The sequence below is a fragment of the Suillus paluster genome, assembly GCF_016628075.1.
Source record: "Suillus paluster strain FC165 chromosome Unknown EDB91scaffold_119, whole genome shotgun sequence".
Taxonomy (NCBI): domain Eukaryota; kingdom Fungi; phylum Basidiomycota; class Agaricomycetes; order Boletales; family Suillaceae; genus Suillus; species Suillus paluster.
This window is the reverse complement of record NW_024537679.1, coordinates 65687-91421: the sequence shown is the minus strand read 5'-3', so window position 1 is coordinate 91421 and position 25735 is coordinate 65687. Positions and strand designations below refer to the sequence as shown.

Below are 25735 nucleotides of genomic sequence, written 5' to 3'. Positions count from 1 at the left end.
TGAGATCGAACACTGTCAGTGAGATAGAGTGGGTGATATGTTGAGACTTACATCAGGTATAAACAGGAGGTCTTCGAGGCCAGCTGTCTTGAGGACGGTGTGTATGTCCCACGCGCACACATTTTTGTCGTCACAGCCTGTTGCTAGCAGCTTTCCATCAGCGGAAAAGGCTGCACCAAATACGGTAGCGTCGTGGTGTACACCAACCGGGAGATTGGTGTCCAGATTCCACAGATGTACTGTTCTATGCGATGCACTCGCAAGAAGGCGATCATTCTGAGATAAAGTGACGGCGGAGACAGTTTCTGTGTGACCCTTCAGAACGGCGATCTGCTGCCATGTGGCAGTATCGAATATCCTAATCAAGGCATCCCCGGTCCCGCAGATGAGCTTCTTTTCGTCTGATGTCCATGCCAAGCTCCAAACTGAACTGGGGACTTCAATTGTGGAGAGCAACTGGCCCGTCTTGACATCCCAGATTTCGATCGTGCTCTCAGTGAATCCGCCTGTAGCAATTTTCGTTGCGTTGGGTGAGTAGCTCACCGCGTGCACCAACCGGTGCCCCGTTTTAATCGGATTCAGACCCGGGACTGGTTCGCCACTCTTGACATCCCATACTCTTGCCGTCCCATCGTCGGATCCGCTCACGAATCGCGCACCATCTGGACTCCAGCACACTGAACCCACAGGTGCAGTGTGTCCTTTCCATTTGGCAGTGACCTTCCCCGACTCAATATCCCATAACATCACTGTCCCATGTAAGGTTCCGGTTGCAACAGTCTTGCCGTTCGGAGATAACGCTATGCTGTGCACATCCGGTTTATCTCGCCAGCCATTCCCTATCTGCTTGCCGCTCTCCAGGTTCCATAGTCTGAGTGACCCGTCATCCGAGCATGTTATGATGCGCTGTCCGCTGGCTAGGTGCACAGCCCTTCGTGCCGCCCGCTTTCTGTGGTTTCGCTGGGGGTATACCGTGACTACTACCTTCTTAGCAGTGGAGAAAAACATATAGGGTCTCAACTATGTATGCGAGAGCCGCTCGTTTCTTATCTGCTTTCACTTGAATTTGTGTCAATTAAAGTGCGTGAGGGATTGCTCACACCGGGGCCTAGTCACAGGAATTCGTTCTTGATCCACAAGACGGTGTATGCAGGAATTGCTCGCTGCTACGTTTTTTGCAGAGGGTTCTAGATGAAGAGTTGTCTTATCTTTCCCTCGCTTCAGCTTTTCCTACGAGAAGCACCCAGAGTATCACTGACCGCAAGTCCCGTTTGCAAGAACTGAACACGAATGCGCTCCACCAACAATGAGAGCTAGAGTCTGAGTTGAGAGTGTTTCACAAGTAGTCGTTTAAGGCGTCTGCTAACGTGCGCATTCCATGAGGCACTTATCAGGTATCCTTTTCACAGGATCACGGTGCTGTGCATACGAAGCGCCCAGGGCCGCAACTGCTGTCATGTGCCATTTTATAAGTCCTTGACGGTCGCAAACCGTCCCCTACTTACCTGTGCACCATTTTCCATGACAGATGGTCAAGTATACCGTCAAAAGAACATGCGATAACGCGGCAAGTGTTCGTTCAAGTTGACTGCTGAGCGCTAAGGTACGTTTTCGTGTATCATCCTGTGCGTGCTTCGCAGGTTTGCAGTTCATCCCCGGTTCATCCCCGGTTTCTACAGCTTGTATATTTCGGGCTCTGTGCGGGACAGTGTCGCACGCCGTTGTCTTTTTTGTTGACCTTATGGTGTCCCCAATTGGTGGTTAGCAATTGCCTTCTCTGCGTTCATTTGTCTCGCAGATGACTTGGCAGTGGCCGCAATGGTGGGAGCGGATGAGATGACTTCGGTGCGAGGAGACGTTTCACCAAGTACGATTGGAGTCCGGTAAGGCATAATCAACACATCCAATTTCCGAGTGCAGAATTCAAGGAACGTGGGTGAACTCCGGTGAGTTATGTATATGAACGTGTGCGCCTGCCGGACAATGGATATTTCTCATCAACCGCCTTGCCTATTCTTAGCCGTTCACAGGCAGGGTCAATAGGGCTGGCCTCCAAGTCGGAGGACTCTCGTCTTGTATCACGTGCATGAAGCTAAATCTCGAACTGGACACAATATATGTGCGTCTGATATTCATGATGGAATTGTTGGTTTGTCTGCATAACCGAGTTTGAAAGATAGGGGTTGTCCGGCGCGATGATGAAATCAATGCGATGGCTCGTAATTAACAATCGCATGTGCAAAGATTCTCTTTCGAGGACAGATGCGCCCGTGGACAGTACTTTATGTACCGCATATTATGGCTGTTCAACACTGACCGCACATGATTAGGAAAAGCTACCTAGTTGACTCTCAACTTTGAAGGCAGTGGAGGCGTAGTTCGCGGCTTGATAGTGCTCATCATGACACGTAAGTTCCCCTGCATTTTCTCCTGAAGTAGCGGTGAGCTGAAACTGAAACGATTTCCGTGACATTATACATAGAAGACAATTTGATAAAGGGATAAACCAAGCATGTCATGCCATACACACTTCTACCTCCGCAACCTTTGCCGAAACAGAATACAACTTAACACTGCCCTGCTCTAGCCTAGCTACTCGTGCAACGTTGGTTCCTTCCGGTGCGTCCGGTACAGTCCTTGCTAATGCTAAAGCCGTAGGTGCCGTAGTCACTCGGTTCGACCACTGCTGTGTGACCGCCCTCCCCTGTGCTACACGTATTATAATGAACAACTGGGAAATTCCCTGTATATATATTGAAAAAAGCCAACATCAGAGACGCAGATAAATCAAGTTGTTGCTGCTTACCTGGAATTCGTTGAGAGACAGGAAGCATAGAGTGGAAATAGAGTCTGAATGCAGAGCGAATCCAACTATAAAGATAATGACGACGACAGTGTATGACATGGCAGACTCGACGACCATGAGGATGATGGTATCGTAGGTGCTAGAATCATATCCAGCTATGGCTTGCTTCATCTTGCCTCGGATGGCGAGTAAACGACTCGCCACGAGAATGGTATAACCCACAGTAAAAACGACTTGGAGGGAGAGGTATGCAAGTGAGGGGTTGATGTTGTAAAATATGACACCGGTACCCGCCTGGATCAATAGGAGAATAGCTGCTACTGCTCGAGATGTCAGTGACTATTGTCACTTGGTAAATGATGGACTGTACCGATCATGGCAATATATATGATGACCATGAGGATCATCACACGTCTATCCCGATCCCATATTATAAGACATCGATAAAGCTGGGTATTGCAAATATAAGGCTTGCACATAAGTATGGTAAATGAGCTCACAAGCAGAGCTTCCATGATCAACTTCATGAGGTAACAACTAGATGAGTCCGTCAACACTGTCTGGAGATGGATAGGCAATGATGCTTACCAGGATATCGCCAAAACGTTGATACGGTAATTCATTACGTTTCTGATCAGCGCGACGGGACCACCAGGCGCACCACGAAGGTCTATCCAGATCATCTCCGTATATTTCGCATTGCAAGCAAAGTTTATGCTCCCCAATACGAACGTGATGAATATGTAACAAAGAAGCGCGCGACGATGATCGGCAATTTTCTTCCCATTTCGAGGGCGTTGCATGAGAATAGTCATGGCTTGTACCGTAAGGAGAAGGAATACCCCTATTGTGGTACATAAGTCAAACCACCGAATCGTCGTAATTTGACCGAAAACACACCGTAGGATACACCCCCCAACACCATTCCAATGAGACGAGACCGTTCAAGCGATAAATCCTCCTGTGGGGTATATGATGACATGGCCCAAAATTTGAGGAGATGAGGGGGCGTCGAGGAGAGTATCTCACAGTGGTAAGTGATGAAGATAACCAACAGGATAGTTCAGAGACGACTGGAGAAGAAGCAGCGGTCATATAAGTATAAACTCGGAATAGAGTCTTCACCTGAGAGAATGTGTCTGTGATAACGTTAAGTCGAGACCCTTTTACGTGAGTGATAAAGATGAGGGCGACAGAGGGTTGACATACCGATGCAATCATCCAGTGTAACATGCGATGGAATATTTTGACGTGGGATCGAGGGAGATAATAAGCTGACTTCAACCTTACCTTCAAGCGCTGAAGCATGAAAACTTCTTGATTTGTGGAGAATCGAAATGTTGAAGGTCGACCTTTGCTGAATTCGCCGTTGGTTATTCTGCAGCCCAACGACATCCGCATGCATACCATTCATCAGATTCTTTCAGACTTACCCCATGTATATCATATCCTGCAGGGCATTCAAGCAAATGATTAGATATTCACTCACCCTGGTAGGTACACATTCATTTACCATTGGTCGTAACAGGAACGAATGAATTCATATTTCGTCTATTTTGTCTGCTTATCAGATAGAAAAATGAAGGTCGTTCGGTAATGTAGGTGTAAGTGAAATGTTCTTGGCCTGTCTTTATAGGATGTGTGATGACAGGTGACGAGAATGCAATGTGACTCACCGGTCCCCATATCCCCGAGAGATAACAAGTCGGGTTCTGTAAGAAGGTTAAAATCATACAGAGTACGAATCCCCGTCATGCCCGGCAGGTACTAATATATGGTCTGCTTGCTGATGTCATTGTCGAGACTAGGACACCATTCGCGCCACTCAGATCAACACATGTGGAACATGCCAGACAATTAATTCGTTCCGAATTCGAGATATGCAGAAGGTCTGGACGGAAAACTGGAGCGAGAGCGCCAGGGAGAGTGAAGACGGTGCTGTTGACGTAATAGTGGTCTGACAGTGACATGGTCATTCGGGATGGTCCCTAGTAGCTTCCGTTACAGGTGCGCATATATGGGGCGTTCTGTAAGGTCCATCATAATCAAACATTGGCATGCGTGGGGGAAAAGTCTACAACCTTCTGATTCGAGCTCAGGAAACGGTCTGAATTCAGGACGACAAGAGCAGGGTTGGAAAATTCTTTTCTGACAAGCTGTAAGTCTGACATGAAACACTTGAATTCCCTGAGTCCTGACAGCATACAAAGCTCCAGCGACTCAGCGAGGATTGCAAACAACGCCGCTGAGTGGCCGCCCTGACCCTTTATTAGAAGGAACGACGATCTTCCTTCTTCTATAAGTCTGGTCTGGCTATATAGCTCTGACCCTTCTCAACGTCATGGTGGCCGAGACATTAATTCATACCAACTTAGAGAAAAACGCCTTGGCTGTGAAAAGGTTGCATACCCCCGGTGCCAGGAAACGGCACCCGTTACGACCCGTATAAGTTGTCATCATATAATAACAGAAACCTTCAACACTTAACTTCGAAATGAGTAATTTATCCCGGAAGCTGCCGAGGCGCGCACGCTGTTAAGAGACGCGTAGTGATGGATGAAGCAGTCCTCGGGATTGTGGGTGGCAATGGGCATCAACTGACTTGGCCAAGTCACCTAATATTCGACACCCTATCAACTGCTTTACCTCAGTTGGCGGAAGCTGCCAGGTTGTTCCGCAAGAGGACAAACAACGCTTCAAAGAACAGGCCCACCCAAGGGGATGAAGAAGTTGTAGATATGTGATATGGACATCTAAATATTAGTAATATCGCAAACTTATGACAACTCCAAACCCGAGCCTGCTGACCGTTTCAAAAAATGGGTTTGCAGGATATTCGGTGCAATAGTATATATGTTTGTTTGATACGAGCACCAGGCAACAGAAATACAACATCTGCACAAAAGAGTGTGAGAATCCGTCCAACCAATATGCACGGACACGAGGCATTTCCAAACCAAACAACCAGCTATGTATCAAGCGAAGAGAGAAACAGAAGTGAATCTGGGTGTAAATATATAGGGATCACAGTACGCGAGCCATACCAAGATATTCATATGTATGCGGGGAAAATTGGTGTCAGTCACTTTATGCACGAGTCTCGATCTCTTGAGCCTCAACCTCGGCTAACTTCACCTTCTCATCGGTGTATTCAGGAGGAGGCACAAAGTTGTTCTCTGCATCATGTTCGAACATGATGTAGCCGTGGTCGAGGGTGACCTCCTCCGCCCTCTCACCTCTGACGGTGCGATAAGTGAGGACAGACATCACCCAGAACATGCGAAGCAAAACGCCGATGCCACAACCTTCCAAGGAAATCAGAGGAATTTTGAAATATACAAGCTTCACTCACCAAGGACGAACGCAACGGCACGACCCTCCCATAGGCTGAGGGCCATGATGGCGCGGTGAACACGCCTGAAGAAGGATTTTGCTTTTTTGTCCTTGTGCTTCATGTCATGATGGTGATGGTGGTGTGATTCAGCTTCATGGTGGCGATAGATCCGCACGACAGATCCGTCGGCAAGTACCTCCTTGACATCACCTGAGTTTTCCTTCTCAGAGGAACTGGCAGGAATGTCGAGAGTGATGGGAGCCCCGATGAAGGGCATGGGAAGGATATGAACTTCTCCAGTAACCGGACCGGGGTTGCTGGCGACCTCACCCTTGAATGCGTCGTGATCACCCATCTCGATGAGAGGAAGGCCAAGAGCATGACGGAACGCATTTGACATGCGGAGTGCCTTCGCTTTCAGAGACGCACCGCAGAAGTGATGCTTGCCCTTGACTTCGGTGGAGGTCGTCATTACGACGCTCGGGCGGACCAAGCGGACGACATTGTCTGAGTCATCGTTGCCGTTCACGTTGGCGTTGGCGAGGGCATGGCCAAAGCGGATGTTTGCATTGGCATTCGATGGGCTCTCGGCTATGACACGGATGGGCTCCGCACTGACTTGACTGACTGTAATGACGTCTCAACGTCAGTAAGACGTCACATGCTATCCCTCAAGCGAAACGTACCAATACCAGCCCCTGCAACAAGGACGGGAAGGATTGAGAGGCGCATCCTGTATGGATCAGAAGGGTGTTTAAGGATCTAAACTGGGGACTCTCAGGTTAAAAACGATTGCTACAAATTGAGATTTCTTTGAAAGTATAAGGGAGATGATGATTCAGGCGTGGTGGTGGTTGTGTGCTGTCATGTGGAGGTCGGTGGCTCTTGCCGTTGGTCATAATTGAAACTCCGCCCTGAGCCAAGCTGTGCTACTTCTTTCGTTTCCTAAACATCTAAACATCACAGCCAGACTGCGCCGCAGTAAGTAGTATCATTAATGTTCCTTAGCATAAAAGATCGACTTGCCCAAATTCACTAACATTTCAACTTATTGTGATAGCCATTTCCAGGCAGTATTGCCCTCCGTGCTTTTTTTGGTTTGTGCAGGTACAATTGATGTGATATCGTCTCAACACTAGCAGGAACGGTTCTTGATAACTGTCTTTGCCCTGGGCGTTCTATCTCGGAACCGTCTCAGTGCAAAAATAGTTTGACTGCGGATAAGAAAAGATACTAGCTGCCTACATGCTATTTATTCTTGATCTCCAGCGTACTATGTAATGATGGGAACTTTTCATAGCCATCTACCTCAAGCTCGGTTGTAGGATATCGTCCGTGAGTGTACTATCTACGATATCTGGCCGCTGATCCACGCGTTAACAGCTGCAGAAGTATCTCTTCAATCGTGCATATGTGCTACTTATTTATACTGTATGTAAAAGTCCTGACCTCACAACAATATTGATCATAGCTAACTATGTACATCCACCGCATAACTGCATATGTGAGGTATGTCTCCTACGCATCCCCTTTGGACGTGGCGCCACTGCTCTTGGAAATGTGGAACGTCACTCTACCCGCAGGTTCGCCATTCCCAAGCAACTCAAGTTCGACCGCTGTTAATGTTTGTCAGTCGAATATTTCTCATCTGGGTGGCGAGGCGCTCTGACTGACCTGAATTAGCGTTCTCGAGGAGGTCACCAAGACTTTGGTTGCTCTCTGTCTTCTTGACGACCTTGTAGCTGAAGAAGCAGCGGCGAGCGAAGACCTCGATTTCAAACGTGGAGGACTCCATGGCATTACTAACGCCCCGTCAGCCTCAGCCTACAAGACATTTGCGGGGCATACAAGGTTATACTATCCTTCCAAGCGGCAACATACTCGCCGTCTTTGACGTACTTCGTAGTCTTCGACTGCTTCGTAAATTTGTCTCCCTTTATGCGGATGTAAAATTGTCCACTGAATAGCCCGATTTTCTCTGGCAGCCCGCTTGCTTTGATGTCTACGATCACGCTCATCGACAGCAGCCCAAAAATTCCTGAGGCCAAAACTAAGCGCACCAGTGATTTCAACCGACAATTGGGACGGATGAACGGAGTCATCATCCACTGACGATGACATTTCAGGTGCTTCAATGGTTGGAGAAACGTCCGGGGGTGAAGCTTTGTTCGACATGGCGTGGCAGTATCACAACTAGCTTGGATTGCAGTGGCAGGCTGTGGGGGTTAGCGGGCACGACCTTTTCTCGCTGATCTTTATATACTCGCGGCCCAGTCTGCTTTGGCGCAACATGCCTATTCATTATCCATTCGGCGACCTCCAGTATGGTATAGCGGCGTATCATAACCGACAAATTGGAAGAGAAGGGCGTTTTGATTGTGAACGATCACCTCCTGAGGAGTCTATTGTTCGTTCGAACGACGATGGCCGCGAAGGGAATAGGACCCTTTGAGGATGTGCCATGTCCTCAGTTGCGCAATCACTGGTAGGATTTCTACTTAAGGTATAAACAGCGCTGATCGCAGAAGACGGATGCGGAGGTAGTTCGCCCAACTTGTGAGGCGATACTGCTTGAAGCACGGGCCTTGAGGCTTCGTCGCTTCTTGCGCCTGCTTGCCATATACATACATGCATGGTGACTGGATACAATGTCACTGATCGCCGAGAGGATAAGCAAGTTACGACATGACGAACGCTCATGTTTGCTGGTGCGGTTGTGCAATTGGTATGATCGTGTCTGAATTCCGCCTGCACATGCATAACGCCCCCAAGTAATTCGAAGATTCTTGGCGGCTTGGTGTAGACTTGGAATTCTCTGGGATGCTTCTAGTCTCGGGATGCATAATGAACGTGCATGGCTCTGAGTCGAACGGCGGAGTCTTCGTAGTGCTCCCTTTGAACAGGTGGATATGTCATCGAGGTTCAACGGCCAGGTCGATTTCACAAGGGTACCTCGTGTCGTGACGGCAGAGACCTCAGTGCGACCGACCCACCTATGCGCCACCGGAAGCACCGTATCCCGCATCAAAGATGCATGGTGTATAACAGTCGATGGAAAGCAGTCTGCACAGCACCTGCAAGTCAGGGTATATTTTCCATTATTATTAAGAAGGGACGACTGTCTTCCTTCTAATGGTCAGACTAGGGGAGACCAATAGTTATTTATCGTGGAGACTCATAAAAACTCGGATCATCATTATTCGGATGTCCTTGAAGTAAACCTAGTACAGTGACAACAGGCGTCAAACAACATGCGCAGCATCCATTCTCTCACCCGGCTCCAGAAACAACGCCTCAAACTCCTCTGGACTCTGTCCAATCACACCAAAAACGGTCTGTAGGGTACGCCCAAGATACTCCAGCTCCTGAGTGACGCCCTTCATAGTGAGAGCATACGCGAAGAAGAGAAGCTGTCGGGACGCTTTCACATCTCTGTTCCTGACTACATCAAGTTTCCGGATTGCGTTGACCTGTTAAAGGATATAGGTTATCTATCAGAGTGATTGTGAGGGATAAATTTGGAGACGTACCAGGTGTTCCCTCGATGCCTCAGCTGGCGGAAGGTAAGGCGGTAATGGCGCTTTCAGACGAAAAGCGGATGCAAGAATCGAGAAATAAAGAACGATGTTGCCGACCATCTCTCTTCGCTCCTTGTTCACGGGTAGAATAAAATCCTTCCTTACGGACTTGACAATCATACGTGAAAACATGTAACATCATCAAGGAGTATAACCTACCGCGACCCACTCCTCTCGGGTAGTGACGCAACGTATGCTGTGCATCCTATCCAGGATAGTCTGAAGGCTCGTTAATATAGCCCGGTAGAGGAGTATAGGGAAGGGTCCCTTCAGCCGGGGCTCATGCTGCGTCTCAGCCAAGAGGCCTTGCAACTCAATGAGTTTTCTCTGGAGATGCAATTCCCTGCAGGGTCCCAATAAGCGACGATCGATAAATAGGAAACCAACACCAACATAGCCATGAATTCCTGAATGGATTTGCTAAGTCTGGCTTTGGCAGACTTTGGCAAAAGCGACGTGTCCTCGTCTGGAGTCTGCGTTTCAGGCTCGTCTTCGTCCGTGTCGTCTGTTACGTGGTGCGCGCCTGAGTTGGCTGCTACTAAGTGGGTGTATAGCCATCCGATGTTCAAGCAAAAGCTAGGTGCAACAGGTCAATACCTGTCATGCCCAAGAATGACGTACGTACTCTCCCAGCTCTCTACTCAGTTCCCTTCGCGCTTCTGAAGGCCACCAGAAACGAGACACTATTGCAGCCCAGATGACACCAGCAATAACTGCAGTCGAGCGGTGAAACGCAATGTCGAGCACAGATACGTCGCCTTTTCGAAGATTGTACCTGCAAGTGATAAATAAACAAAATCTGCGTGGGAAGCAAAACTTTTGCCAACATACGAGTACAGGCACGTCAGATTATATGTCAGAAGAGCAAATCTCCCCGTCGTCGCATACACTGGAGTTGCGATGATGTAGTAGAAACAAGGTATCGAGAAAAAGAAGCCGAAGATCGACAGTACGATTGCATTCTCGGGGAAAAGACTGTAAATTCCAGCTGCTGCCCCAGCTCCAAAACTTCGATTAGTCAGAAACGAAGCGGCAAAATTACAAAACAGGACAACGCACAGAGTACCGAGTACACGGTGGATGCTGAGGAAATTAGTCTAGCAAATAAATCAGCAAGGACACAAAACCGATGACAAATTATCATACTGCTCCAATCGTGGGCGACATGACAGAGAAAAACTGGAGGGAAAATATATCAGTTAAGCGTAAATATAGAATCCGTGTGCACGCACAGAAATCAATGCCCATTCGCCCCTGTACTCCGTGTAGATCGGTCTCGTAGCTTCAAGAAACGCAGGTGCAGCCAACATAGCGGTAGACATTCCCACTTTGAAGGCATACTTCAACTTGCGCTCTTTCAAAATAGCACTAAAGTCCCAAAGTGCACGCTTCATGCGACCAATAAAAGGGAGGTTCGCAGGAAGGGGCGTTTGTATTGTGTTCGGGGCATGAGGTTGGACTTTCGGGAAAAAAACTTTGTCGCGATGAGGAGAAGTGAAATATGTCGCTTGATGCAAAAATGTCAGCAGACTGTTGGATTCTCAAATGTGATCACTGACAGATTCGGCGAATTCCAGGCCGATTAGATTTTTCACGAGTGAACGCACGTCGACGCGATCGCACCGCAGAGAACACTCGTGATGGGCCGTGAATAATATATTGTTTAAACCAACTCGGGGTATCCGCCCTAACTTGTTCGACGGCATATATCCTGCGCATAGCGTCCGTGAGAGAAATGAGCTCCCCAGCAAACTCCTGCAGCGTGAAAATGAAACTGAAACACGGTGAGTTGAGCATGCAACCTTTTGAGTAAAATGAAGCTCACAAATAGACAACAAATATGTGTTCATGCTCGCTGTTCATAAGGAGCGTATTGTCCTGCGGGACCGAAGAGTCTGTAGACGGGGAATAATATTCGCTCTTTCTGTATAAACGCAGAACAGCGTGATTCGAGGTGGACTCGAACGCAAACAGCGCGCGCTGGATCTCGTCAACTAAAATGTGAAAATCTTGAGGTTGAAAAGGGGTTTCGCGTTGAACACGTTTGCTTTGCGCAAATGCCTCGCGTAGCCGTTCGAGACTTGCAGTACAAGTTCTCTTGCAGCAATTTATGAGTATCTTCCGCAGTAAAATATGAAGTTCGACTCACCGTCAACACCTTCAGCGGTGGACCCAGCTCGTCGATTAGGTCGCCGAACATATCCGCTGCAGCCTGTAGTAGGACTTCATCTGCGTCATCCTTTATGTCTACACCCCCATTGGACATCCTCCTCTTCCCGGTTGGATAACCGCTTGGAGCACGCTCTTTTCCATTCGTTTGGATGTGTCGCTTCAATGTCAAGCGTCCCTCACTGTGAGCCTTGGTGAGTTCGTATTGCAACCGAGTACCGCTCCTTAGGCCATTCAGATGTTGAGCAAGGCGCGTAAGGCTGTCGACTGCGTCCTCGTAGGCTTGTCTGGACGCCTTGCCCCCTTGTCCGCGCAGACCACTGAACCATTCCGACTTGGCTTCCCCCATGTTCCTTTTGAGGCTCGTAAAACTTGCCTGATGGTTCTCGACCGCTTGGTGTATTTTATCCTGGCTAGGCTGGCGAATGGGCTCCTCAAGGAGGAAGGTGTTTGTGAGCATGCCGAGCAGGGTGGAAAACGAATCCAAAGTCTTTGTCATGTTCGACTGGAGGTTTTCTGTGGCGCTTTGGGGCCATAGCGTAAAACACACGAGGTTTGATAGTATCATGCCGAGAAGCACGATCGAGGTAACTTCCAGGAGGGTTTCCCAGCCTCCCTCCTTGACAATTCTAGGGAAATATTTGAGTCGGATACTTCAAATGCGATACACGATAGCCTACACAATGGATAGTATTATCACAGTCATGCTACACGCTGATAAAGGGTTAGTATGCTACGAATTGAAATCTTTGATTGACATACCTGAATTGAAGGTGGGTTTGGCCATCCAAACTTTCATCCAAGTGAGACCCCACATGCCAACTCCGACCCATAAAATGACGAGAGCATCAGCAAGCCACTCCCATCCTGGTATGGCCTCGAGGGACCAGAACGTCGACATGCTTCCCAAACAAACGAAGGCTGCATATAGAAACGCACACGCGCAGTATGAGTCAGCCTCCATCATTCCTCCCATGGTTTTGGCCGGGTTATAGTAGACAGCACTGCGAATGATTAACATCAAATCTAGAAAAGTGGTGAAGGAAGACGCATACATCGAGGCCACCATGTGACCAGTGGGATTCTTTGTTCCCGGAGCGGAAGTGTCATTGAAAAATCCAGAAAGATGTGGCGAAAAGGTAAAAAGAGAGGCAAGAAAATACGCCACTGCGCATTTGAGAACGTTCTTCAACAAAACTGATATCGTGGGTACTTGCAAGCGACGACGTGATGACGATGGAGTGGCTGTGGTGGCTGAAGAGTAGGCTTGGGACTCGTCTTCTGATTCAGTGGTATGTCCATTGGTTTGCTCGAACTCAACTGGTGACTCTCGGGTGTTGTGTTCCCATTGCGCATGCGATTGCACAACGTTATCGAATGGATCGTGGTTAGTGGAGGCAGCTTCTGAAGTCGAAAGCCTTGCTGAAGAGAATTCGGAATGGTAAGAGGCGTTCAGGGAAATACGTCTGTCATGTATTCTGGGGCTCCTAGGGCTCCTAAGCTGGCCCTCATTCTCCATCATTTGTTCGAAAAGCGACCATTGTGTGTCTGGGGGTGGGGGCCTGACGCGAGATAAACGGCTAAGGGACTGCCTAAGGCTTTGAGCGCTGGTCGTATTAACTTCCTGCGGAGACGTATGGGCGACAATAAGGGAGACACTTCGATGGTCAAGCTTGTCAAGATTTGGGCGCAAACTGGACGGTGTGGGAGAACTAAGAGAAGGCATCGGGCGACCACGTGGAGTACTGGGCTCTCCTAAGGGGATTTGGCCAGGAGATCCAACGAAATGGGCGTCAGGATAGACTGGCGCGTCACTGTGGAAAGACTGGTACATAAGTTCTTCCTGTGAGTTGTTCTCGTGCCACGACATCCTGTCACATATGGGTCTTGAACCCCAGCGCTCGAATCAGAAACCTGCTAGGTCTTCAAACAGTCTGGAGCGGTTCGACTCTGGACAAGGTGTGGTAGTGGTCGAGTGGAACGTCAGCGTCCCGCGCTGGCATGCTGCAGGCTTGCTTATAAGTTGTTCGGCTTACGTTTTGCCGCACACCCGATTCATACAGCTCGGATCCTTTGCAGTGTTATATATACTCACAACATCAACCTAGCATCATAGATCGGTAAGAACAATGATTCATGGCTCAGCGCTCAGCGTTAAAGATTGTTTTCGCAAGCATGAGGCAAGGCGGGATTATATCTCCGGCGCACCCCCTTGGCAGCCTGAAGAGCTTCCAAATTGGCCAAATCGAACCTCCTATCCCACGGCGAGACTCCATCTCAAGTTCGTTCATCGCATCACCTCTATGGCTCACAAAAGAAACTACTCAAACTCATCGACATCCGCCGCTCAGCCCTGCACGGTTACAACTATCTTCGGGAATGCGCATGACGGTTCCCTTCAGTCAGTCGACCAGGTCCCCTTGAGCTTCGCGGGCGAGTGGAATAGCATCGTCGAGCGGTTCAAACAAGGGAAACTTGAAAAGTATGCAACACACTTTCGCCTTGCACGAGCGGCGATCTGCGACTCTCCGGGGGGCACAGAAGAAACAAGTGCCAAACTAGGCCCTTTTCAGCGGATGGTCGATCACATTGATAACGAGTGGCTCAGCGTTCGCACTCCGCCTAGATTTTTTATTCAAAGAGTTGTTCGAGGACCTGAGAAATCCAATAGGAGTCGGACAACTGGTCTGCAGATTCATAACAAAGCACCCCCGGTCATTAGACGAGGGGTTCACCAGCTTGAAGAAGACACCCCTGAACAGCCAGCAAAGAAACGACGGGCTGAACCCGATCTTTCCAATCTTGACCATAAAAATGGTCTATCCCGCAACATTTCCCCTAATTTGCGATGCACCTTCAATGTTCTCGCTTCTTGGGCCTCTAACGTCCAGGAGGTCAAGCAGCGGTTCATTAATCCCGTACAATGAGTGGGACAACATCATCACTGGTCAGCCCGTCAACCTTGATGTTGTCCTCTCCAACCGCTCCTCTCGTTCACGACCAGCTGTAACCGTCACTACTATATCGGAATGGACCGTCACATGGATCAGCCTTGCGCGAGCGTATCGCTTCGCGTTCCCTCATCGAGAAGATGAGCATGATGCTTACGGAGATTACATCAACAATAAGTTCTGCTCAACTGTCGCCGCCGCTCACTTCAAAGTTATCGACTTCGACAAGGCAGTCTGAAAACGGGTGGGCTCACGCCGCGACTTGGAATTAACCGACTTCAAAGAATTCACGGATATTTACAATTCCTACTTCCTCTTCTGTGGTTCGGGCTACGAGGAAATAAACTCTAGCTCGACGGCTGCATCCACGTCCTCTAAAGACAAGACTTCCGACAGGAAGGAGTTATATTGACGCTAGAACGCCGGCATTTGCACGTCATCCTCACCATCATGCGGTTACATTCACGCCTGCAATTTCCGAGGATGCAGTTCTAGCAGTCACGCTACTTGCGAGCACATGACACTCGGAAAAGGCGAAATCGGGGTTCCTGCGAAGGCGAGACTCGGGGTAGGAGGGAGTTCTGCACACGTTGGAACAACGGCGCTTGCATCACATCCTCACCATGCCACCGCATTCATGCCTGCAGTATCCGAGGATGCAACTTTAACGAACACCCGGCGTGCAAGCACGAGTAGAGTGGTTGTGACTGTCGCCCCACGTCCATCGTCAGCTTGTCCGGACTAACCGACAAGATTGTCACACTGCGGGCTTCATTCTTCGCCAAGTCACGCCCATCCCTTTTGTCATCTGATCATCGACATCCCGAATCGACCTCTTCAAAATATAGGCATACCAAATCGAATCAAATCTAATGTTTCAGCCTCCTTTCACCCCATGCGTCATTTCCCACTTATAGCAAACCAAGCACATGTTCTCCATCCGTCGTCAACGACACGTTGAATCCGTCCGTCGACTTTGGTAACTTTGGGTCTCCCAACATTTGGGTTCCTTTCATGTGCCTGGTCGTTTTCAAGCACATACTGCATTTCCAAATTGACAATGTCTGTATTCCATTTCCTTGAAGAACCCACTCATGTAACGGTCGTTGTGACTCGTTTTGGCTGGGCAGTTGCGCAGCCGACGCTTATTATACTTCATGTGTGATCGCATGAAGACTCAAAAGTAGAATACTGAAACTTGTTGTTATACTAAATAACAGAGATACGGTACGACGATAACCTACTTCGAAAAAAGGCGAAACAGAAACCGACTATTCAACTAGACTCGTAACCAGTCTGGGCTACGTCTTTCAAGTTGAAATGTTAAGAGGTTGACGTAGTCAGACTGGTCGATGATTTGGCAGGCGAAGCGCGGAGTTTCGGTCGAACCTTTGTATTCGTGATTCTTTGCAGGCTCCTTCACAGCTGGAGAGAGGTGGCCTGCGATAACTTAGTGTAGTGATAATCTTAGTGTTCCTGCCGTTTTCCTGCTGTTGTGGCTGAGTAGGTCTCCAGCAGCGGCTGGAACAAAACTGTCATAATTGCTCATCCAACTCTCACGAAATAATAAGAATACAGGCATGTCATCTTGTGGTTTGTACATATATTCTAATGCTCCGGCTTGCGCAGAATGATGATCCTGGGTAGATATAGTATCTCTGCCCACAGCGCTCGTGCGCTCAATAAACTCCTTGGCTTCGACGACAGCCATAAGCGTGCGCTCTCATTGGTGGAGAGGTACTTGGGCGACGCTACAGGCTTCTGTTAAAAAACTTGTTTTGACTGGTTTGACTTTTTTAGATGCAGTTCCGCGCTTCTCCTGTTCACCCAATCACATGAGCCGAACAAATATTTAGAACTGCCGCAGCAGTAGAAAGGGGAGGATCTGTAGGTGAAGAGGTGGCTAGAGGGCAATACTTTTAGCATCGTGGAATGGGTGAGTTTGGAGGATTCACTGCCATGGGCCCGCACTGGCAACCCCAGAAAGTGTACCAGAAAAGGGCACTTACATTCGATGAATTCCTCGCCATCCCGACCACGCACGAAAGTGGTGCAAAAGGCTATCTACAAGAAATGCGTCTCAAGCAGAAGGAGAGCAAACGTCAGTACTCAGAGGGGCGAAGGTTCAGATGCTGGTTCAGAATCAGAAGGCAACTACGTCAGTGCATGCTGTATGTACCTTACGGCATACAAACCATATACCGTTCCTTGCCTGTGAATTTTGAATAAACGTCATACTGAACGTTTTTGAGGATGTCGGGATGGCACGAACTAACCATCAATAGTATTAGTAATGGTTAATGAGTTTCTGCAGTACTTACTTACTAGTGGAACTACGTAGCCGGCCAGATCTCCGCAGGCTATCCACTACAAAACTGAAAAAAGGTTGGAATCACCGGCCGCGCAGGTGAATTGCCCGACTCACCTAGTAAACCGGTGATTCTGCATCACCGCCTAACAAGCTAGGTGAAAACCACCTGTTCTGACAGTTCCATTCACCTGGAACAAACTGCCAAATCTATCAACGGGCGGTATTTTCTTTCATGGTGTACCATATTTCAAACTGCAGCACTGCAGCTGTAAGTTGCTAGCGAGCGCTATTGCATCCTTCTTTGAACCTGATTTCCTTCCGCTCTCACAATATCATACATTATGACCGCCGACTCTAATAGCCCTGCCTACCCCCCACGCCAGCCTCTGCCAATAAACGGTAAGCCAGTGTTTCTCCTATCTCTCACCGCTGACGCTGTCTCTTATGGTGTATAGTGAGTCGCGGGCCTTCGGGGACGCTATGAAAACAGAGTATAATTTGAAAGAACCTCTACTAACGAGCCATGAACCTATCAAAACAGAGTATACTACGGACTCGTCATTTTCTTCTAGCGGATACGACGACACTATTAACTCACATCTCAGTCTCTTGAAAGAACCTGAGATGCGTTCGTGCTACTGCTGGCGACTTTATAGTGAGTTGTATGGAAACGAAAATATATCAATCGAAAAGGTAACATATTGCAGGACACGAGCCGACGTCACAACGTCGCTCGTCAATGTCCATTTTGGCTTGAGCTCGGACCTATCATTCTCCCCTCACAGCTATCTCGGATTGTTCGGAGTCTAACATCTCTGACTCTCGAGCTCGATCACAAGCGCGCATTTTGAGTCACCTCCACCTGATAGTCCAGACACAAAAACATCTTCTCTCACCGGCAGGGAGACTGTGAACCTCAAACTGATCAAAAACCGTGAGTCATTATTATCATTTCCCTTCGACTTAACCACCGACATCGTAACCTGACTTCAGCATTCATAACTAAGGCGAAGTTCACCGCCATCGCGCAAACCCTCTTCTGCACCCTCCCGCGCTGTCGGCCGCCCCCGTCGCGCCATCCACCCCTGTCATTAATGTCCCAGTACTTGCTGAACACTTGCTGAATACCTACGCTGTCACCCTTGAAAATGGCCAGGCGGGCGCCCCCTGGTCGTATATAATCAAGAAGGAACGACTGTCTTCCTTTTTTATGGTCTGGTCAGGGGAGACTAGTGGTCGCAGGCCATTCTGTACTTCAGCCCAAAGCCCTGCACTATTTACAGTCTCAAATACCTGCACTACTGGATGGTCTGGCCTGGGGTCGGGGTATCTTACTTCCTCCCTTTTGGCCGGAACTACAAGGAAATAAAAGTCTATCTCAAAGGCGGCATCTACATTTACTAAGCGACAGGAAGAAGGAGCTGTGCCAACGTTGGAATGCCGACATTTGCACGTCGTCCTCATCATCATGCAGTTACATTCACGCCTGCAGTTTCCGAGGATGCAGCTCAAGCAGCCACGCTGCTTGCGAGCACATGACATTCGGACAAGGCGACACTCGGGGTGCCGGTAAAGGCAACACTCGGAAGAAGGAAGAAGGAGTTCTACATACGTTAGAACTTCACGTTATCCTCTTCATCATTCACGCCTACAGCATCCAAGGATATAACTCCAGCGAACACTCATCGTGCGAGCACGAGTGGAGTGGTTGTAAACCACGACTCTTGTTATGACGGTCGTCCCACGTCACCATGACCAGCTCGTCCAGTAACCGACAAGATGGCCACACCATGCAGGCTTCATTCTTCGCCAAGCCATTCCCATTCCCATTCCCATCTGATCATCGACATCCCGAATCGACTTCAAAATACAAGCACATCAAATCCAATGGTTTCGCCGCATCTCCTACTTTTAGCAAACCAAGCACATGTTCTCCATCCGTCGTCAGCGACATGTTGATCCGTCCGTCGACTTTGGTAATTGTGGGTCTCCCGACATTTGGGTTTCCTTCATGTGCCTGGTCGTATTCAAGCATGTACTGCATTTCCAAATTGTTAAATGTCCGTATTTCCATTTCCTTGTCTTAACGAATCTATGTAGCCGTCATGACGAGTCATGCGGACTCTCGGCTGGGAGTAGTTGCGCAGCCTAACCATAACATATTTGTCTCAATAAATCTATGTAGTCGTCCGACGTAGATGCGGGCTCTCCTGAATTTTGGCTGGGAGCGGTCGCGCAGCCGACGATCATCATGCATCATGTCCGATCATCCGCACTTATAAGCATTGAACTTCAAATCAAAAACTTCGAAAATCAGTAAGACGACGTCCACTATTTTTCTTCCTTGATCATACTAAGTAATGGTACAACAAACAAGAGCTAGATACGGCGCGACGATAGCCTAAACAGAAAAACGACATTCAACAAGGGTCTATCAAAACAAAGCAAAAGGGATATGGCACGACATAAAAATATAACAACTAGAGTAACAATTACGAGGCGTGACGAGTGAGGAATGTCCAACTTTGTGGGGTAATGTGCAAGTCCATACATATTCTAGTCCTGCGCTGCTGTCCGTGGCGATATAAATGTCCAACTAGATCACAACGTCCGAGGTACAAAGAGTTCGTGAATGTCGTAACGAACGTGAACGTAAGAGGCTGTCCGTAAGAGATTGAAGTCCAGGAAAAGAACATCAGAAGAAAAGTCCAGGCGGCGAAAACATTCGATATACTAGTGCGTCCAAGTCATAAGGGGCCAAGAGTCCGTAGGTCGATTAGGATCTTTTTTTCGGAAAAAAGTCTGCACGCAGATGACGGTCATCAGGCAGAGTCGCTGTCGCTAAGTGGGTTATAGACCAGATAGTCGCTTTTGTACCTTGGCCACGGAATATCCGAGCAGCGGGAAGCGCGCGCTAAGGTTGTTCATGGCGTACAGCATGGTCCCGATTTCATTGCGGATATCCGAGCTGCTCACGAGCGGCCACGAAGACTCGATGATGTTGAGTTCTCGAATCAACGTGTCCACAGCGCACGTCCAGCAGGGCTGTGTCGAGAAGAAGAAGGATTATCATTAACTAATCTGTCGAGTGCACTAAAAAGTTACTCACGCCGATAATGGGATCGAGGAACTCGTAATCTGAGTCAGCGATATGTTTGACGATGGATACGACACATCGTGCAGCTCGAAGACACTTTTCGTACGAGACAGGGTCTTCAGCGCCGAATGGGTAATACAGATGTATCATCGCAGCATGAGCTAGCGTGTGTGTCGCAACGTAGGCGTGTTTCTCGTCAGGCACAGTAGCATCCAGTTGGTGGACTGGAATGAGGGTAGGGATAAAGCGTGCGATCGTGTGTTCTAAAGTCTGAAAGTCGTCGGTAAACGCGCTTGACATGGCTAAAGCTACATGTTGATCAAAAAGTGGTTGACGTTTGAAGGGAATATGCCTACGCTGGTCCCATGTTGAAGCGAGGTGGTGCGCACGTTCGAAGAGAGCGGATGCTTTGACACGAAGGGCTACTGAGGAGAACCCTCCGCGGACGTTTGTGACTTGACGTTCAAAGAAACTCCGAACAGTGTGGAAGCTGTGCAAGTCATCGATCTGACCCTGAGAAGGTTTAATCAGTCACCATTCCATGCACGTGAAAATAGAACGTACTGCTGCATACTCTTCCATATCTTGCGGCCACGGGATCATGATGGAGGCGTATCCATCTGAACCATGTGGAATGGTTACTGGCTTCTGAAGTACCACCGACCAGCACCGATCCAGGATGAATACTTGCCAAAACGTCAATATCCGTTCGCCCTGTTCGATGGCATCTTTGGGGGGGTCAAGCTTAAACGGTGAAATGGAGGCTGTGGTTTCAAATGATGAATGGTTCATCATCGCCCCATGAAGGCCGCATTGGATAGCCAGTGATGCGGCAGCGTTGGCATGGTAACTGCCTTCTAGTGCCCTTCCATTTGAGAGGAAGTACACAGACAGAAGACATGATGCCTGAATCACATCGAGCAATCTGTTTTGGTATTGGAGGGCATCGCTGAGGGAGTCGAGGGTTCGATTCAAGTAATGAGACTCGTGCTGGCTAAGAGGACCAGGCCTGGAGATATAACATGCCCATAAAAAGATGGCATTCGTGAGGACAGGGTGATGCTGCTCCATGAGAGGGCGGGTGAAAGATTCTCGTAGTCGACCCATATGGAGACCCAGGAGGGACTGACGACAGTGTGTAGAAAAGATGTCTACGAGCGTCTGAGCGAGCTCTATTGTTGGTTGTGGTTCCTCATGGTAGATGATATCCGTAAATGGTGTGGGCGAGGGGGAAGGGATGCCCTGTATCCAAGAGGTCTGAGGGGAATTACTTGCTGTAAAATAATTGAATTACAGTGGGAGAATGGTGACGGACGAATGAACGAACCAGAAGGGAAAGAAGACTGAGAAATCGAAAACCCTGTGCTTGCAGGTGAACCAGTGAGGGAAGAAGAAGAACTTTCAGAACGGCGATGATGATGGGGATCATGTAGAGTTACGGATGGGGAGGTGTACTCAGGATCCTCGAGCTCTCGTATACGCTGTTCTAAGCGCTCGATGTGTTCACGGAGAAGTTGAGTTCTGGTCTTTCCCTTTCCATCATCGTACTGACAGCCATCAGGCTGCTTTGCACGAACACATTGTTGACAGGCTGGCTTGCTCCCGTCACATCTCTGATGAGTTGTGAGCGACTGACTTTGGCTCAGAATGATAAGAGATGGAACTTACCATTTTACGTTTTCTGGACAAGGCGCGTTTGAGCATGATTAGCAAGTTTTTTTGAACGACGAGGGAGTAGAGAAAATACCTGCAACGCAAGCATGCTTTCCCCCTCTGGAGAGTGGGCGGAGGCGTGTTGGACTGATTACTGGCCATTATGGGAATGGATACTAAATATACACGAATGAGAGTGAAACTAATGGGTGGAACGATGTCATCGACTGCGGAGTAGAAGTAGAGTAGTAAGGAGACATACCTTGAAGCCGACGGGGGTGACCTAGGATACGGTAAAAGTGAGATGGAGAAGACTGACTATAAGTTTTCGATAGGCATGGAGTGAACAAGGGTGGCCTTCTGTGACAGAACTTTAGAAATAATTTACTGGGAACATGGATGAGCGTGCTCAAATAGTTTCCTTCAGCCGTGTCAGCTTGCCGCACTTGAAGGATATTGTCTTGATGTCAGATAGCAGAGCCGCGTTGTCGGACTCCCCTTTCAGGTATAAGTTCCGCCGGAGATCTCTGGAAAATTCCGAGGTTTACAATCCCGACAAAGGTCATCACATGAGCGGTCCTTTGGTGGCTGTTTCATTAGGATCGTCTGCTGGCCTCTCACAACGGTCTTCCTATCCCGTGTCCGTCCTTCTTTCTTTCCCCAGATACATTCATGACGAGCCTCGGATTGATCTCTTAATCATCGAACATCAAGATACTCTAAAATTCGACGACTCGAGGTCATACATTCTTTGAAGAAGTTACGTCCGATCCCCATAATGCTGTGTTGACCCACAAGGTCAAATGCACAGCCATTTTTAGTTTTATGCGGTATCCATATACAACTCGGTCTTGAATAAAAACCGATAATATTTGTCAGCAGGTACGTACAGAAATTGGCTATGTAGTTTAACACTAAACTTCCACTCTGCGTGTCAAGTAAATTGAGTTGTCTCTCCTCAGATGATGATTGCTTTTCATCATCCGACGGAAAGCCAAATGTCTTCGCCACGTGTCCAATCTTTTGGTCATGTCCGCGGAATCGGTAACGAACTACGGTTTTTGGACGCTTCAGAGAACTTGACCCTGCAGCAATGATCCCAAACCAATCCTGAAAAACATTCGAACTCCTTCTGAGGAGACGCTAAAACCTCTGTGCAGACAACATCTCTTCTCTAGTACAGATCTCTCGTCATCCTCGTTAATATCCCGTTCATCGTATCGCGGTCCAGTGCGGCCCGCCACGGGGCGTTAGTATTGTAATTTGCTATTGAAAGTTTAGATGGCAAACTGCGCCTTGGTCGTTTTGGTTCGCCCTTTAATTCAACCTACCTGCTAAGGCTAGTACTACTTGATGTCATTTGATCGGTGACTGCGCCAATGTATCTGCGTGCCGCCACAATAATCGATCGTTCAACGTTTTACTGAAGATTCTCAGCTGTGCTTCTCTGCACACTCCCAAAGAAAGCAGAACCCATACCATCAATATTAGTCGAACATGAAACCCGCCCTATCAGTATGTTCAACTTCTACATAACTTATCTTGCGCCTTTCACATCAAACGCCTACTGATTGGTAACGCGTGGCTCACATCTGCATTTGCTCTACCTCGATCACGTTAAACTGATCACTGAGTGCATGGTTCACACAGCTCTTGATCAATTAACCATCAGTATTGAATTGCACCGGCTTGCAGATAATGAACGGTCAGGACCTACTGCTAGAGCTGCTGATGAGATACGCGCCACATTCCAGTGCCAGATGTTATTCAATCGGCTTGTACACACGTTGGCGTTCAAACTCGCGCTCAAGCTAAGGTTTGATGGTGTGTAAACTCCTCCGAGCTCGCCCCTACACGACCTGCATTCTAGAGGCTGCGCTACTCCGGCGTCGGTTCTCACATTTATCCTGGCCTTCATAATCAACTCGGTTGACCGATATCTTATATCCCGGGCCCTTGATCACATCAACAGATATTAAAGTCCCGTTGTCCCCCACATGGTGTCACACAGCTCCTGATCACAATTGACATGTACTGACTTGAGTATAAATTACGGCCGGGACCTGAAACCAGATTGTACTACAACGACATCTGCTAACGAGGTGAGCATCATCTTCCAGTGCAAGGTCTTAGGTTCCACGACATCAGCTCAGCCCGGGCCAAGGGGGAGCTGAGCACTCAGGGTTTGATGACGTTTAGACTCCATCCCCATACTACATGGCTTGTGCCCTTTGATGCAAGGTTATATTTCTGTCCCCCATCACCCACAGAGCGTATCGGGGTTTACACTGCCTCAAAGTTTTCCATCTCGAAATTCCCGATACTCACCCTGGCCGTTACCTTCTTTGCCAATGATTGTTTCGAGTGCACAGGTGCAATACTTTTGCCACCCCGAGGACGTCCCATATCTCGTACGTCAGTGCTTTCATATACAATATCCCACTCCAATACAACCTGAATGGCTTCATTTCTTGAGCGTTTAGTCCACTTACTACGTTATCCTCGGTTTCTCATATCTCGGACCCGATAATCTCGGCGTAAGTATTGCTTCCTTGCCTTCGCGTTCTACCTGCGCTACATTTTGACACACAAGTACTTTCAAACCAAGGTCAACTGATTCACGCCGCAATCATAACCATCACCTTGCTGTCTAGCTCGCACGACGGGCAGTGCCTTTATCATCAGCAGCCATGCTGCACCTACCGCGTACTCAGTAGTACTTCCCATCGTTCTCGCTACGCACGGCTCCGATAACACTGATCGGCGACTGCCTCACCGTCACAAATACCCAAAAGCCGTCACAGCAATCGTTCTCTCCCATAGAACCAGCAATAGATATGTGAGATTGAACCTCGGGTTTTGCCTCGTAGAAATCCCTGCTCAGCATTTACCCTGACATAACCTCTGACAGCAACTCTCACAGTGGCAATTATATTCCGAGGCCTCGAAAGGTTCGGTGCCGCCCATCATTAATCTTGTGCGTTAGGCTGTTTTGATCTCGCTCGGAAATACTTACAATGACTCGGAGAGGAGCTTCGAATTCTTCGGTGACTGGACATTCTGCCAGCATGCCATTACTTTGTTGGGGCTTTTGTTTGTATGTTCGCGATTGGGACAGTAGTATTTTATCGTGGGCATACTACTTAAAAGGCGTCTGGACGATCCCCGCTTCCTTCTCAGGGGAATTTTACTTCCTATAACATCGGAAATCTCGTCATGTAATCCTCGAACTTCTTGCGTTGAACGGTGCAGATTACTGAATTACGTGAAAAAATACACAGGAATTACATAAATCCTACCAGATCCATCATCCCAAACCCAAGTCCTATCTCAACACTCACGTCCGTTCCTGGCAGACTATAGCTATCACCGTAGCCGACGGCGTAAAGTTTCAAGAAAATTCAAGATACGAACGCCGCTTCGAAGCGAAGGTCGTTTTGTCTTACTGGATTCGAAATTCAAACTGGAAGGGGACTCGGACGGGGGCGAAAATGATGGGGCTTCTTTTACACCCCTGAGCTCGATTAGAACACTTTAAAGGATCATACCGCCGGAACTTGTGACATTGTAATACGCACGATCACGCACGGACGCGGTTGGACTTTCGAATCTGATGCCAGTTGACTTGAGCCAACTGTAAAAGTGCGAGATAGGCCATCTAGCTGCAAAGATAGGTGCCTTCCAGGGCCAACAGCTTGAAGAGATAGTGTCACCAATAGACAGCGTTAATAGACAGTCAGTGCAAAACATGCCAGATCAATCAGGAATCAAGATCAACCCCGTTGTCGTCACTTCGGGGTATGTATAGAGCTTCGTACGCTTTCATACTCCAGCAC

The 25735-nt window shown here is 48.4% G+C and overlaps 5 protein-coding genes across 5 annotated transcripts; 1 reads left to right on the top strand and 4 right to left on the bottom strand.

The window, feature by feature from the left end:
• Positions 1–2418: 2418 nt before the first annotated feature.
• Positions 2419–3946, bottom strand: EDB91DRAFT_97234 (uncharacterized protein). Its single transcript, XM_041328810.1, has 6 exons — positions 3707–3946; positions 3395–3650; positions 3307–3343; positions 3177–3255; positions 2807–3126; positions 2419–2743 (listed from the first exon to the last, which is right to left on the bottom strand). Exons 1-6 carry the CDS (start codon positions 3786–3788, stop codon positions 2516–2518), a joined length of 1002 nt encoding a protein of 333 aa, XP_041170839.1. The 5' UTR covers positions 3789–3946; the 3' UTR covers positions 2419–2515.
• Positions 3947–5721: 1775 nt separating this feature from the next.
• On the bottom strand, positions 5722–7055 carry EDB91DRAFT_97126 (uncharacterized protein). Its single transcript, XM_041328809.1, has 3 exons — positions 6827–7055; positions 6159–6767; positions 5722–6111 (listed from the first exon to the last, which is right to left on the bottom strand). The coding sequence occupies exons 1-3, from the start codon at positions 6870–6872 to the stop codon at positions 5894–5896; spliced, it is 873 nt and encodes a 290-aa protein (XP_041170838.1). The 5' UTR covers positions 6873–7055; the 3' UTR covers positions 5722–5893.
• A 2327-nt stretch (positions 7056–9382) lies between these two features.
• EDB91DRAFT_1062364 (Fusaric acid resistance protein-like-domain-containing protein) lies at positions 9383–13406 on the bottom strand (the record flags this gene model as incomplete). Its single annotated transcript, XM_041314519.1, has 15 exons — positions 9383–9610; positions 9671–9826; positions 9878–10061; positions 10112–10294; positions 10344–10493; positions 10550–10726; positions 10778–10815; positions 10865–10897; positions 10951–11225; positions 11314–11492; positions 11544–11815; positions 11868–12516; positions 12568–12601; positions 12650–12891; positions 12943–13406. 15 exons carry the CDS (start codon positions 13404–13406, stop codon positions 9383–9385), a joined length of 3264 nt encoding a protein of 1087 aa, XP_041170837.1.
• Positions 13407–14016: 610 nt separating this feature from the next.
• Positions 14017–15076, top strand: EDB91DRAFT_1087199 (uncharacterized protein; the record flags this gene model as incomplete). Its single annotated transcript, XM_041316175.1, has 2 exons — positions 14017–14805; positions 14840–15076. 2 exons carry the CDS (start codon positions 14017–14019, stop codon positions 15074–15076), a joined length of 1026 nt encoding a protein of 341 aa, XP_041170836.1.
• A 4774-nt stretch (positions 15077–19850) lies between these two features.
• EDB91DRAFT_96957 (uncharacterized protein) lies at positions 19851–22366 on the bottom strand. The gene is made up of 9 exons (XM_041328808.1): positions 22288–22366; positions 22162–22213; positions 21994–22101; positions 21915–21927; positions 21574–21859; positions 20811–21520; positions 20603–20759; positions 20259–20554; positions 19851–20194 (listed from the first exon to the last, which is right to left on the bottom strand). The coding sequence occupies exons 3-9, from the start codon at positions 22059–22061 to the stop codon at positions 20000–20002; spliced, it is 1725 nt and encodes a 574-aa protein (XP_041170835.1). The 5' UTR covers positions 22062–22101; positions 22162–22213; positions 22288–22366; the 3' UTR covers positions 19851–19999.
• Between the last annotated feature and the right edge of the window lie 3369 nt (positions 22367–25735).